The following is a 13,082-nucleotide window of genomic DNA, read 5'->3' as shown; positions in this document are numbered from 1 at the left end:
TTGGGTATTGGATATTTTTATGTATCAACTGGTGAGGAGGTATAGATACCAGCCAGACTCCCTGACACGTCACTGGATGGTTTCTGTGGTCAGAGGAGACATTGGAGGAACTCACGGCTGTCGTGCGACCCAATGTCCCTGTGTCTGTTGTAGATCATCGCCATGACCCACTGCCCGTGTGCCTTCTGCGAGGACTGCTTCAAGGCCTACTTCACCACGGCCATCAAGGAGAAGACCATCGATAAGCTGGTGTGTCCGCTGTGCAGCCGGCCGGACACCAGAGGCAAGCAGGGCATGGAGGACGCCGTGGACTACTTCAACCTGCTGGATACGCAGGTGAGATGCTCGGCAACAAGGTCAGAAGCTAGGCAGCCAGGTGAGACGCTAGGCAACCAGGTGAGACGCTAGGCAACCAGGTGAGGCGCTAGGCAACACAGTGAGGTGCTAGGAAACCAGGTCAGGTGCTAGGCAACCAGGTCAGGTGCTAGGCAACCAGGTGAAGCGCCAGGCAACCAGGATAAGCACCAGGCAACCCCCTCAGTCCTCTCTTGCCTCTGTTTCTTTACTGATGTGGTCTGTATTGGTTGGTTCTGATGGACAGATCCGTCACTACCTTGAGCCTCAGAGCCATGAGCTGTTCCAGAAGAAGCTCAGAGACCGGGCCTTGCAGGACATGCCCAACTTTCGCTGGTGTGCCCACGTAAGTACCGCTTTACCCCAATACACACATACACATACACATACACGTACACATACCCATGCACACACACACACAGACACGTGCTGAGTGACATCAGAAAAAAATCTTTGCATTGAAATTGTATGTCCAGTGGAGATGTCCTGGCTTTTTAGTTTCATGATGTTTAGTTTTTCTGTCAAGTCCAATCCTTGTAAATGATTACATAATGACACATATATATTATATTGGATATTGTAATGATATGCAATTACTGTCCATTATCCATAATTGCATAATTGCACCTCTGGTTGGGTGTGTGTGTGTGTGTGTGTGTGTGTGTGTGTGTGTGTGTGTGTGTGTGTGTGTGTGTGTGTGTGTGTGTGTGTGTGTGTGTGTGTGTGTGTGTGTGTGTGTGTGTGTGTGTGTGTGTGTGTGTGTGTGTGTGTGGTTGTGTGTGTAGTGTTCGTTCGGGATGCTGCACGAGGCTGACCGGCTGAGGATGGACTGTCCCAACTGTAGAAAGAGCACCTGCTCCCGATGTAAATCACCTGTAAGACACACACACACACACACACACACACACACACACACACACACACACACACACACACACACACACACACACACACACACACACACACACACACACACATACACACATACATACATACATACATACATACATACATACATACATACATACATACATATCTATATATTTATACGCAAACACATACATGCATACAGTACAAACGTACACACATGGCGTTTTACTTACAGTTGCTCTTTGTGAATGAACATGTTGCGTGTGTCACACAGTGGATTCCTGAGCATCAGGGTGTGTCATGTGAAGACTTTAAAAGATGGCAGCTTCAGTTCGACCCCAACAATCTGCAGTCTCTGGAGCTGGACAGCGCCCTCCTCAGGAATAAAATAGGTAATCCTCTGAGATTAGCTTGATGAAGCCATATGTTTTCTCTTATGAAAGGAGATAAATGTTCTATCCAAAAAGGCGTTCTGCTATATATTGTCCAAATCACACAGTTAGGGTTAGGGTGTGTCCTCAGAAATCATGAACCTGATCGATGTGTTAAATTGTATACGTATATACGTATATATCAACCTTTAGGGTTACCACATTCTGCTAAAGGATGGCCACATCTCATTTGTTCATGTCCTGTTGAAGCTTTTATTTCTGTGTTTCAGAGTCCTTCTCAACCATGTACCCCTATGTGTGTGTTAAAGAGTGTCCTTCTAAACCACAAACCCCAGTGTGTGTGTTTCAGACTGTCGTTCCCAACCACAAACCCTTGTGTGTTTCAAACTGTCCTTCTAAACCATGTTCCCCTGTGAGTTTCTGACTGTCCTTCCCAACCACAGACCCCTGTGTGTTTCAGAGTGTCCTTCTGTACCATGTCCCCCTGTGTGTTTCAGAGTGTCCTTCTAAACCATATTCCCCTGTGTGTTGCAGAGTGTCCTTCTAAACCATGTTCCCCTGTGTGTTGCAGAGTGTCCTTCTAAACCATGTTCCCCTGTGTGTTGCAGAGTGTCCTTCTAAACCATGTTCCCCTGTGTGTTGCAGAGTGTCCTTCTAAACCATGTTCCCCTGTGTGTTTCAGACTGTCCTTCTAAACCATGTTCCCCTGTGTGTTTCAGACTGTCCTTCTAAACCATGTTCCCCTGTGTGTTGCAGAGTGTCCTAACTGCCAGCTGGTCTTCTACCTTTCCAAGGGCGGCTGTCTCCACTTCAGCTGCAGCCAGTGTCAGCATGAGTTCTGTGGCAGCTGCAGCCAGCCCTTCATCCTGGGTTCTGTGAGTCCTGGTTCTGCTTGTAGTCCTGTACTGTTGTAGCCTGAGTCCTAAACTGTGGGGTTACGTTAATGCATAGGGGGTCGAGAGATACTGCTGACCTATAAGCGATAGAGTAGAGATCTTCACAGGTCTAGAATGACAGCCCCCGAACCCTGATTGACTCTAGAAATTCGTGCCGAGGTCCAATTAGATTTGGTAATAAGAAGGGTGAGGGCCACCAAAAACAATATACAGTATATATATATACCGAACCATTTTTCTCCGAGATATTACAGACCCTACCTGGTGTATTTCCAAGAGGATAAAGACCCAGGACCTGCGAGGGGTAGGGTATTTAACGGACCCCACAAACATAATGAAGACTGCTACTTTAAAAAAGCAATTCTACTGCTAATAAAGGTTATTATTGTAGGATACAACACATGGTAGCCTAATAAAAGGAGACACAAATAAACATGAAGGCCTAACTCAAACGGGCTACGTTTTTGCTTTAAGAGATGCGATATGCCTGTCTTACATGAGTCCGACCAAAACAGTCAGTCACACGTAACACACTTAACAGCCTCCTTCACCGCAAGCTCTTCCACCGCTCTGACTCACCTCGCTGTCGATGCCGGACGTTGTTTTCCCTGTGTTTCCCTGCCTGGTAGTCTGATCCTAATGATCAGCGTCATCACCCTACAGCTACATGCCTTTCTCCGGGGATCAGTGCTGGTCACGGGTCTCCTGGATCCACTCGGGTGTTACGCCCCATGATAGAGCTGGGGTAATAGAATGGAACCAGACCCCGAACTGATTGACCATTATAAACCTTGATAGACCCGTGTAGTCCTATAGAGATTTGATCACGCATTTATGTCTGCAAGTATCATTTGAATGGTCAGAAGTTTGAAAGGTCAGATGCATTTACGAGCCAACATGGTTTGTTACCATATGCGCAGCACTACCATTCACTTAGTGCGGTGCGATACGTTCACTGGGACTTTAACGTTACTTGGAGATGTTGGTGTGGTTGAAACCAAGCGGGTGTCAAAGCGGATGCATAAAAAATGTAAGAAGTTGGGGTCGCAGAAATGTCTAAACCAGGTTGGGGATGAGGCCTCTGCTACAGCGTGTTGTGTGTCCTGCCTCCAGAACTGCTCGTTCTCCAAGGACTGTTCCTCCAGGGGCCTCCACGCCCACCACCCCAGGAACTGCCTCTACCACCTGAGGGACTGGACTGCGGCCCGCCTCCAACTGCTGCTACAGGTACGCTCGCTCGCTGCCCATTGGCTCCAATGAGTGCCACTCACCTTGGGAGCCAACAAATGCATGGCAATGAACCAGTGTTAGCTGCTACATGGTTTGCTTATTTCAGTAAAAAATATTTTAATTGAATGCTCTTGACAAATTCATTACTAGCTACACATAATAAGTCAATCCATAATCACGTTGAATGTTTCAATAACTAGTCGTTTATTCTATTGTGTGATGACTGCCATGTTGTCTTGGATTCAGTGCTACAAGGTGCCCCCGTCATGGCTGGTCCCAGACCCGACCGGGCCACCCCAGCCCTCATCCCCAGGTAAACCCAGCAGCGGATCACCTGACTCTGGAGAGCCAATCAGATCAGGGTTCAACAGCAACCCAATGGCCCAGGGCCCGCAGACAGTCTGTTTGATGTACATTACATTAGACCGACCACATAGTGTTGGACAGACAGGAATTTCAGTCGGGTTGGTATTGATTTGAGTTAACTTCTAAATCAAGTCAAAGATCATAGAAGAAATACCTGAATACTATTTATTTTTATTTTCACTAGCACTTTTAATGAAACAAACACAAGTAAAAAATATCATGTTCCAAACGCTGATGATTACAACTTTGAGGGCCAGTAGTATACATGTTCCAGTATGCAGTGTGAGGCTCTGAGCTGGTCCCTGATTGGCCCCCTCCAGGAGTGTGTTGGGTGCTGGAGGTCCCTGATGACAGCAGCTCCAGGGAGGAGCCGTGTGGCCGGCCAGCGCTGCCAGAACACTCCGGAGTCTGCGGGTAGGGAGTCTCCCAGAGCACGCTTCAGACAGCTGATCTGAACTCTGAAGTTGCGCAGTTGGCGAGTCATTGAGATCCATTCCATTCCAAACAAGCATTCAGTGGCCCCCGTAGCTGTTGCCTTTGTTTTGTCCCACCCAGTACCTGCTCTGACTAGGTCGAGTCCTCCAAAAGGGTCCACAAACAAACAAGTCCACGAGTTTCTATTCTGTTAACACACCCCTGCATGTGCTCCGCCCACCAGACCAGTTCTAGAACAGTAGGACCATTACGAACTGGTCCTCTGCTGTACGATCTTAATGTGCATCTGCTAGAGTGGTAGAACACGACAGTGGTACTCTTAAGAATAATATGAGAATAATAATTATAGTAGTGTATAGTACTAAGGCAAAAAAAAATTAAACCAAGCATTTCTATTTTACCGATCTGAAATGGGTTTTTAAATGTCCAATGGGGAGTATGTACGTCCAATAACCAAACCAAACCATATCATCGTTACCCTTATCTTTGGTCCCCGTGGTGTAAGCCAGGTCTAGCGTGTGGCCCGTACGGCCCCATGTCCTGTGAGCCCCGTGTTTGAAGGTCCTGGTTGATGGTCTGCTATGTGTGTTTCTGGTCCTGGTTGATTGTTTGTGCTTCTGTTCCTGGTTGATGGTCTGCTGTGTGTTTCTGGTCCTGGTTGATGGTCTGCTGTGTGTGTGCTTCTGTTCCTGGTTGATGGTTTGCTGTGTGTTTCTGGACCTGGTTGATGGTCTGCTGTGTGTGTTTATGGTCCTGGTTGATGGTTTGCTGTGTGTTTCTGGTCCTGGTTGATGGTTTGCTGTGTGTGTGCTTCTGTTCCTGGTTGATGGTTTGCTGTGTGTTTATGGTCCTGGTTGATGGTTTGCTGTGTGTTTCTGGTCCTGGTTGATGGTTTGCTGTGTGTTTCTGGTCCTGGTTGATGGTCTGCTGTGTGTTCCTGGTCCTGGTTGATGGTTTGCTGTGTGTTTCTGGTCCTGGTTGATGGTTTGCTGTGTGTTTCTGGTCCTGGTTCTCAGGCTGCACCACAAGGAGCGCTTGGTGGAGGTGGTGCGGCGGGCGGGGCTCGACCCGGCCGCCCTGTATGGGCGGGCGGAGCTGGAGGCGGAGCTAAAGCGCTGGTACGTGACGGTGGCGCCGCGGGCCGAAGGGGAGGCGGAGCAGCAGTACCTCCAGCGCCTCCGCAAGGTCAGTGGCCGAGTCGTCGCGCTCATGATGTCATGACCACGGTGAAGTCATGAGGTCTGTTGAAATCGTCAACAGACCAGTGTAAGCGTGATGTTTTGAAGAATCGGTTGGTAACCCAGTGATCCTGGTGTCCCCTCCAGAGCCTGACCCGCATTCCTCTGAGTAAGGACTCCTCCTCCCCGACCCAGCCCAGCACCAGCACCAACCGACAACCTGGCATCTCTTCTTCCTCCGCCTCTTTGTCTCAAACGTGGGCCACGACGCCAGGACGTAAAGCGCTCCATTAAACGCTGCTCGGCGGGCGAACGGCTCCACCTGATGTCCAGATGGTGTCACTACAGGGAGCGCTGCCCAGCCGTGGGAACGCGATTAAACACAGGCTCCAGGCTATACTCACTCCATAAACCTATTGCCACTAAGTGGTTCCCATATATATGTGTTACTAATGATGTTTAACCCTTTTAAAAAGAAAAAAAAAAAACATGTAAATTCAGCAGTGGCCTTCTCTCTCGTGTCGGTAAACTAACAGAAAGCGCCCCGTTCTCTAACAGGCGGTGTTACATCGGTCATGAGAAAGGACAGTGAATAAGAAAAACAATAACTTAATAGTCCGACTTATCTAGACATCTTAGCAGCTAAACGCGTCACGTACTGTCCAGGGCATCCAGTCAAACAGTCGTGTACAGTTGGTCGGGATAACGTAGCCTGTTAAGTTAAAGGAAGCATTTTTCAGTCAAAAACCAACTGTTACCTCTGAAATGCTAAGATCATTTGAAACTTTATTATGGCGTCTAGAAATGTTTATTTGGGATTTTTGGTCCATTATCATAACATTTAGGATAGACTTAAACAAAAATTGTTTTTGTCTTTCAGTTCAGACCAACAAATGGCCAGTGTGGCCTTGCTCATCTTGTCTAGCTCTGTTTGCTATGCATTTTTAACTGTTGAGTTTAATAAAAACAGATTGCGAAACAGGGATTCTGTGACTTATTTTAAAAAGAAAAGGCATTCCATAGGAGTTGGCTGGGAAAGTAATCTTTTATAAATAAATCTTTAAAAACTTTCAGTTCAGGTTACAGTTAGAGTACGTCAGATACAAACAGATGGAATGACTTTGTTTCAAAACATAGTCTTCCCGCAGATACATCCATTAAAAAGGACATTAAAAAGGTGCATTAGTGGTTAATCCTGTGCTGCAGCGTCATCTCTCGTGGGTTGGAAAGCATCGATTTCTTTCACAATTCGCTCCGCGATGACCTGGCAGTTGGCTGCGACCACCCTCCTGGACATCAGGTCCATCGGACCTCCTGTACACACCCACACCAACAGGTCAGAACCGCACCAAAACACACACCAATATGGCTTACTGCTGGGCTGGCACAGTGGTTAGAAGCAAAACCTCCAAACCATTAGGTCATGGGTTGAAACCCAGCTCGGAGGGTTCTGTACTGGTGTTCTTTGAGGGTTTCCTCAGACTAAAATACATATATTTAAGGTAAATAACACTCCTGCCAGTGCCCTTGACCAAGGCATTAAACGTAACAAAAAACAACCTAAGATTGATAGAGCAAATAATAAACAAAGTTAAGTTAGAAAAAAAAGTGTTTTCACTTTTTCTATCTATAAGTGAAACTCCATCTGATGGCCACATATCAATCTCTTCTCATATCAATCACCACTGATGTTCATTCTATGTTTTTATCCACAAGGATGGACGTCTCCGGGTCGCCGTACCCTCCACGTCCATCAGCACGCCCCCGGCCTCCGACACGATGACGGCGGAGGCGGCGAAGTCCCAGCAGTGGATCCCCGTCTCGTAGTACGCCTCCACGCTGCCCGCCGCCACGTGGCACATGTTGATGGCGGCCGAGCCTGCCCCACGCAGGCTGGGCGGGAGGAGAGAGAGAGAGACACACAGGGAGAGACACACCTTCAATAAGACCGGTCGGACGGGAACTTCAAGTCTATTTTGGGAGATGAGTTTATAAGTAATGTAGGTCCAAGGTTGTAGTTAAAAAAAGCAATTTTAATATGAAAGTATTTGAACCATACTTTATTCAAAGTAGTAGTCATTCAAATACTAAAATACTGCTGACGGCAGGCAACTCATTCCGGGATCATCAAATCAAAGATTTGATTCCTGGTTTCCATATTCAATTCATTTTTCCAATGTTCTTCTGCATCACATGAAAACATCTGCACTGAGGGTCGCGACCTCCCAGAGTCCACCTGTAGGGATCTGGAGCCGGATGCCCCCCCAACTACTCCCTAATAACATGCTTGTAAAATACATGGCGCTGTGGATTTATGCGTACACTGAAGAGTGACTGTATGGACTGACCCGTGGACCGGCAGACAGAGCACCTTCCTCATGGTGGAGAACACCTTGTCCATCACCTCAGGATCTCTGGTGGAGCCGAACTCAGAGGCCACGATGGACTGTGTGATATCTGGAGAAGGGGGGGGGGGGGGGGGAGAGAGAGAGAGAGAGAGAGAGAGAGAGAGAGAGAGAGAGAGAGAGAGAGAGAGAGAGAGAGAGAGAGAGAGAGAGAGAGAGAGAGAGAGAGAGAGAGAGAGAGAGAGAGAGAGAGAGAGAGAGAGAGAGAGAGAGAGAGAGAGAGAGAGAGAGAGAGAGAGAGAGAGAGAGAGAGAAATATATGGGGGATTGAAGGAAGGAGAGAGGGGAGGGAAGAGTGGAGGGAGAGAGAGAGTGAGGAGGACGGACACGGATGGCTCAGCAGGAATGTGGGACATTTATTTATAAATTATAGGCCACAGACTCGGGTCAGGGTCCTTCGGTAAAAACAGGAGGCCAGCGGTTTCCAACAAGCTTTCCGTTAAATATATTCTTCAGCTGAGCTCCACGGGATGTACAAAAATATGGATCTCGATAAATACCTAGACAAACTCTCGTTTTCTTTATATACACGAAACAAGGCTCAATATAGACAGAAGTTGCATTACAACTCATGACTTCAAAAGGCTACAAAACCTTGCACCTTACATCTAGCATATAGCATATATAATATTAGCAATCATCCCAAATGGTCCTTTACTTTGGCATGCGTTTCTCAGTCCTTGGAAGATCAATCTATGGTGATTCATTGTGTGTTACTATAGACTCACGAGTCACATGCAAACCCCCACACACACACAACCACCCACCCACCCACCTCTCTGGTCGGAAACCTGCAGGGCTTCTCCGTTGCAGAAGGCCCCCTTGCCCTTCCGGCCCGTGTACATCTTGTCCTCGATGCAGCTGTACACCACCCCGAACTCCAGCTGAGGGAGAGTCAACATTGGCAGTCTTGATAACAATTCTACAAACACAACTCTATGTTTGTTAAGATAGTATTCTGGTAGCAGTGAGCCCCTAGGTCCCACATCCTAACAGAACAGAGGTCTTCTCCTCCCAGACCCACCTGTTTGTTGACCGCAAAGCCGATGCAAACCGCCACAAACGGGTATCTGTCAGCCCAGGAGATGGGGCGAATTAGCGTTACGTATTTCTGGTATTTCATTTTTAATCAACAATCACGTTATATAACGTTATTGGTTGTGGATGTTGGCCAGCGTGTGTAGAATCAGTTCACGTTGTCCCTTGTTTATGCCGGTATTATCCTTTTTGCCAATGTTTAGACAGTTGCTATGGGGACTTGTTCATTTAAAAGGCGTACCCGTGAACAAAGTTGGTGGTTCCGTCCACCGGGTCGATGATCCAGGTGGGGCTGTCCGTCAGAACACACGCCTCCCCCGCCGCCACAGACTCCTCCCCGATGAAGCTGCACCACAAGACGTTTAAAGGAAAATATAATGTGTGCACCTGACATTTACCGCATAATACAAGAAATACATAAACTAACAGTAAAACTGATAAAAACTAAACCAAATCTAAGCATTTCAAATAAATTAAATCGTAGGTAAGCTAGCGGACACACTTTAAAAGTGAACTGAATTTGAACACAAAAGGTTTTAATGGAATTAAAATAAAAAGCTAAACTTTAATAACCTTTATTACCAGCTGTAACCTACATAGTTGGTGTTGTCTGCTGTTACATAGTTTCAACAGCAGGCAAGTTATTGGACAGTGACTCATTACCAGTGAGTGGGGAACTTCTTGGCCACCGATTCGATAATAAGCTTCTCCACCTTCTGGTCGGTCTGGGTCACCAGGTCAACGGAGGTACTCTTCAACATCACCTTCATGTCGTTCTGCACAGCATCCCGGACCAGCTACATACACATTCAGCATCAGAACAAGACAAACCAGGTTAAAACACGTCGGTCTGATTTGAATAATGTTTAATTACACTACCATTCAAGTCTCACAGTCCCAGCTTTCCGGGCCAGGGCCACTGCATGGTCCATCGCGTCCTGCCACGGGTCTTCCATGAGCTCGGGTGAGGGTCTACACTTCACCGAAGAAACGCTCCACCTGACAGACAGAAACACCCCGGCGCTTAGAGATTCTTTACTTCGGACCTTTGCTTAACTGATCTAGAATGAGCTTGTAAAACAAAAAAATTGGAGACGCATAATAGAAATGTTACACATTCCGGAGACGCATAATAGAAATGTATATGTATCCTTACCGAAAACGTGAAGTAATTAGCTGAGTGTGTTTACGTCAGGATGAAGCGCATCAGCTGACGGATGAAGGATGAAGTCCATTCTCCGCTTCCCTGTCTTCTTCTTCTTGTGTCTTGTTTTTTGGCGGTTGGCAAACAACTTAAAGATGCATTACCGCCATCTACTGGTATGGAGTGTGGCATAAATAACAACCTCGCTTAAAAAAATAAAAAAATAAAATAAAAATAAAATAAAGATAATAATAATTAAAATACTTTTGAACCTATATTTTCAAAAAAAAATTAGTTACCCTAAAAGAAAATGAAATAGAATTTGATGACACTTATTGGAATTCATTTGTAAAATGTCTCTTATATCAAAACTTACTTTTTCTTTTCTGAATTTTCCCCTCACCTGTATTCTGTCTTCAATACAGACGAGGAAGACAGAATACAGATGAGGGGAAAATTCAGAAAAGAAAAAGTAAGTTTTGATATAAGAGACATTTTACAAAAGAATTCCAATAAGTGTCATCAAATTCTATTTCATTTTCTTTTAGGGTCATGTTCTACGGTTTCTTCTTGCCCACATTCACATCTGCCTGTTTCATGTTTTCCTATTAAAAACAGTGTACTGTTCAGACCTGTGTGCCCAAATCTCAGTCTTGATAGAACCGACTACTCTCTTCTGCTCTTACCGCCACATCTCATTTCTCCCACTTTCCTTTGCACTCTGTAGAACCATCTTCCTTTCCGCTCTTCTTCCCACTGCTTTTGCCATCTCCTATTCAGTATTTGCTTAATAATCCCTTTAATTTCATTTTTATATTTACACTTATATCAATTATGCTTTTTTTTGTAACATCTTTTGCAAGCTTATCTGCCATTTCATTTCATCTTATCCCAATGTGTGCTGGAAGCCATAAAAAAACAACTAAGCCCCATCATTTGAATACGGTATAATGTCTGTTGAACCTCAATCAAAATATCTGGTCTGCTTTCGGAACGGTTGTACTGTAGGCTCTTTAATGCTGAACTGGAATCTGAGCAAATAACTGACCTTAATGGCCTGTTGTCCTCCACCCACTGCACTGCCAACAGTATTGCCAGCAGTTCACCTGCATATACTGATACCTCATTATTAACCCTCTTCCCTATTTTCACTCGAAAGTCCTCGAGTCCTTAGATGTACAAATTTGAACATATAGAATTTGTATATGTACTCCTGTAATACTTGTTTATTTCTGTTTTTGTTTTCTAATAATGATACATCAACTGTAGCATCTGGCAAAATCCAAGGTGGAATTATAGGCATCGGTACTGTAGGAACTACGTTTAATGGATCTATTCTAAATTGTACTGCTCTCTGGTTTGCTGTCCATCCAAAACTTTTTGTTTCCCTTCTCTCCTTTTCCCAACACGGTTTTAAAGTGCTTTGTGCTGGATGATCCTGACTATGGCCCCGTAGGTTAATCCAGTAGTTTAAGGACAACTGTACTCTTCTCAACTCTAGAGGCATCTCCCCCATTTCTACCTGTAGTGCTGCTGTTGGAGTTGTTTTGATTGCACCTGTACATACCCTCAAAGCCTGATACTGAATGTTATCTATTTTTTTAAGAGATGTATTTGCAGCTGACCCATACACACACCCATAGTCTAACACAGATCTGACTAACCCAGTGTATAGAGCCTTTAACGCTATTCTATCTGCCCCCCAATCATACCCAACTAAACACCTCATTGCATTAATTATTTTTTTGCACCTGTCCACAACCTTCTTAATATGTACAGCCCATGTAATCCTCTCATCAAACCATAAACCTAAAAATGTATGTTGTTTTACTCTCTCCAACTCCTGGTTGTATATTTTTAACTTAACATCACTCCCAATTTTCTTCCTAGCAAAAAACACTATCTTTGTCTTTTCCACAGAAAATTTGAAACCCCATTTATCTGACCACTCTTCTACCCTTGTTATAGCCCTCTGCAATCTCAGCACTATGAGGCTCACATTTCTTCCCCTTTTCCATATTGCCCCATCGTCTGCAAAAAGTGAAACTCCCATCTCATTTACTATATCTTCATATGCATCATTTATCATTAAAGAGAATAATAGAGGACTTATAATACTCCCTTGATACTCCCTTTAATACCCAATTTACCAAGCTTTACTGATAGTCCTTCTCCCCACATCATGTCATACGCTTTCTCAATATCGAAAAACACAGCCACTACACTTTCTCTGTTTATTTGTGCCTTCCTTATATCATGTTCTAAACATACTGCTGGATCCATTGTGTTTCTACCCTTCCTAAAACCACTCTGGTACTTACATAAATATCCTTTGCTTTCTACATAATATGTTAACCTTTCATTAACCATTTTTTCCATTATTTTACACATGGTGGATGTTAAAGCAATAGGTCTATAATTCCCTGGATTTGTCAAGTCCTTCCCTGGTTTCCCTATTGGAATTACAACTGCCTCCTTCCAGCTTAGCGGTAGTTTTCCACCCTCCCACACTTTATTAAATAATTTCAAAAGAATCTCTTTAGCTGATTCACTTAGATGCTTTAATATGATGTAACATATTTGATCTTTACCTGGCGTTGACATCTTGGTTTTATTCAGAGATCGGTTCAATTCTATCTTTGTAAATGGTTTATTAAGTAAATCATTAATATCTTTCTCCTGTTCTAATAACTCTTCATTCTCTGCAATTGTTGTTTCCCTTCCTATCCTTCCATTTTCACTAATATTATCTGAACTGTGAATTTTAACAAAAG

The 13,082-nt window shown here is 44.8% G+C and overlaps 2 protein-coding genes and 1 long non-coding RNA gene across 5 annotated transcripts; 1 reads left to right on the top strand and 2 right to left on the bottom strand.

Moving 5' to 3' along the window:
- The first annotated feature begins 68 nt into the window (after nucleotides 1-68).
- Nucleotides 69-6,700, top strand: LOC132463168 (E3 ubiquitin-protein ligase RNF31-like). Its single transcript, XM_060059119.1, has 10 exons — nucleotides 69-336; nucleotides 602-700; nucleotides 1,140-1,229; nucleotides 1,499-1,616; nucleotides 2,373-2,491; nucleotides 3,626-3,739; nucleotides 3,989-4,055; nucleotides 4,429-4,522; nucleotides 5,560-5,728; nucleotides 5,869-6,700. Exons 1-10 carry the CDS (start codon nucleotides 163-165, stop codon nucleotides 6,013-6,015), a joined length of 1,191 nt encoding a protein of 396 aa, XP_059915102.1. The 5' UTR covers nucleotides 69-162; the 3' UTR covers nucleotides 6,016-6,700.
- LOC132463171 (uncharacterized) lies at nucleotides 5,159-5,565 on the bottom strand. Its single transcript, XR_009526977.1, has 2 exons — nucleotides 5,264-5,565; nucleotides 5,159-5,197 (listed from the first exon to the last, which is right to left on the bottom strand). It is a non-coding gene; the product is annotated as an uncharacterized LOC132463171 (long non-coding RNA).
- A 47-nt stretch (nucleotides 6,701-6,747) lies between the features above and the next one.
- Nucleotides 6,748-10,469, bottom strand: LOC132463169 (inositol monophosphatase 1-like). 3 transcript variants are annotated; one of them, XM_060059121.1, is made up of 9 exons: nucleotides 10,321-10,469; nucleotides 10,058-10,163; nucleotides 9,828-9,961; nucleotides 9,406-9,510; nucleotides 9,151-9,196; nucleotides 8,902-9,010; nucleotides 8,070-8,178; nucleotides 7,463-7,614; nucleotides 6,748-7,035 (listed from the first exon to the last, which is right to left on the bottom strand). In XM_060059121.1, exons 2-9 carry the CDS (start codon nucleotides 10,118-10,120, stop codon nucleotides 6,911-6,913), a joined length of 843 nt encoding a protein of 280 aa, XP_059915104.1. In that variant the 5' UTR covers nucleotides 10,121-10,163; nucleotides 10,321-10,469; the 3' UTR covers nucleotides 6,748-6,910. The 3 variants fall into 3 exon arrangements, 2 of the variants coding, with proteins under 2 accessions (XP_059915104.1, XP_059915103.1); XM_060059120.1 differs by having other exon boundaries at nucleotides 10,058-10,235; nucleotides 10,321-10,434; XR_009526976.1 differs by having other exon boundaries at nucleotides 6,897-7,035; nucleotides 7,340-7,614; nucleotides 10,321-10,463.
- Nucleotides 10,470-13,082: the final 2,613 nt, after the last annotated feature.

The sequence above is a fragment of the Gadus macrocephalus genome, chromosome 8, assembly GCF_031168955.1.
Source record: "Gadus macrocephalus chromosome 8, ASM3116895v1".
Classification (NCBI taxonomy): Eukaryota; Metazoa; Chordata; class Actinopteri; order Gadiformes; family Gadidae; genus Gadus; species Gadus macrocephalus.
This window is presented reverse-complemented; position numbering and strand designations above follow the sequence as displayed.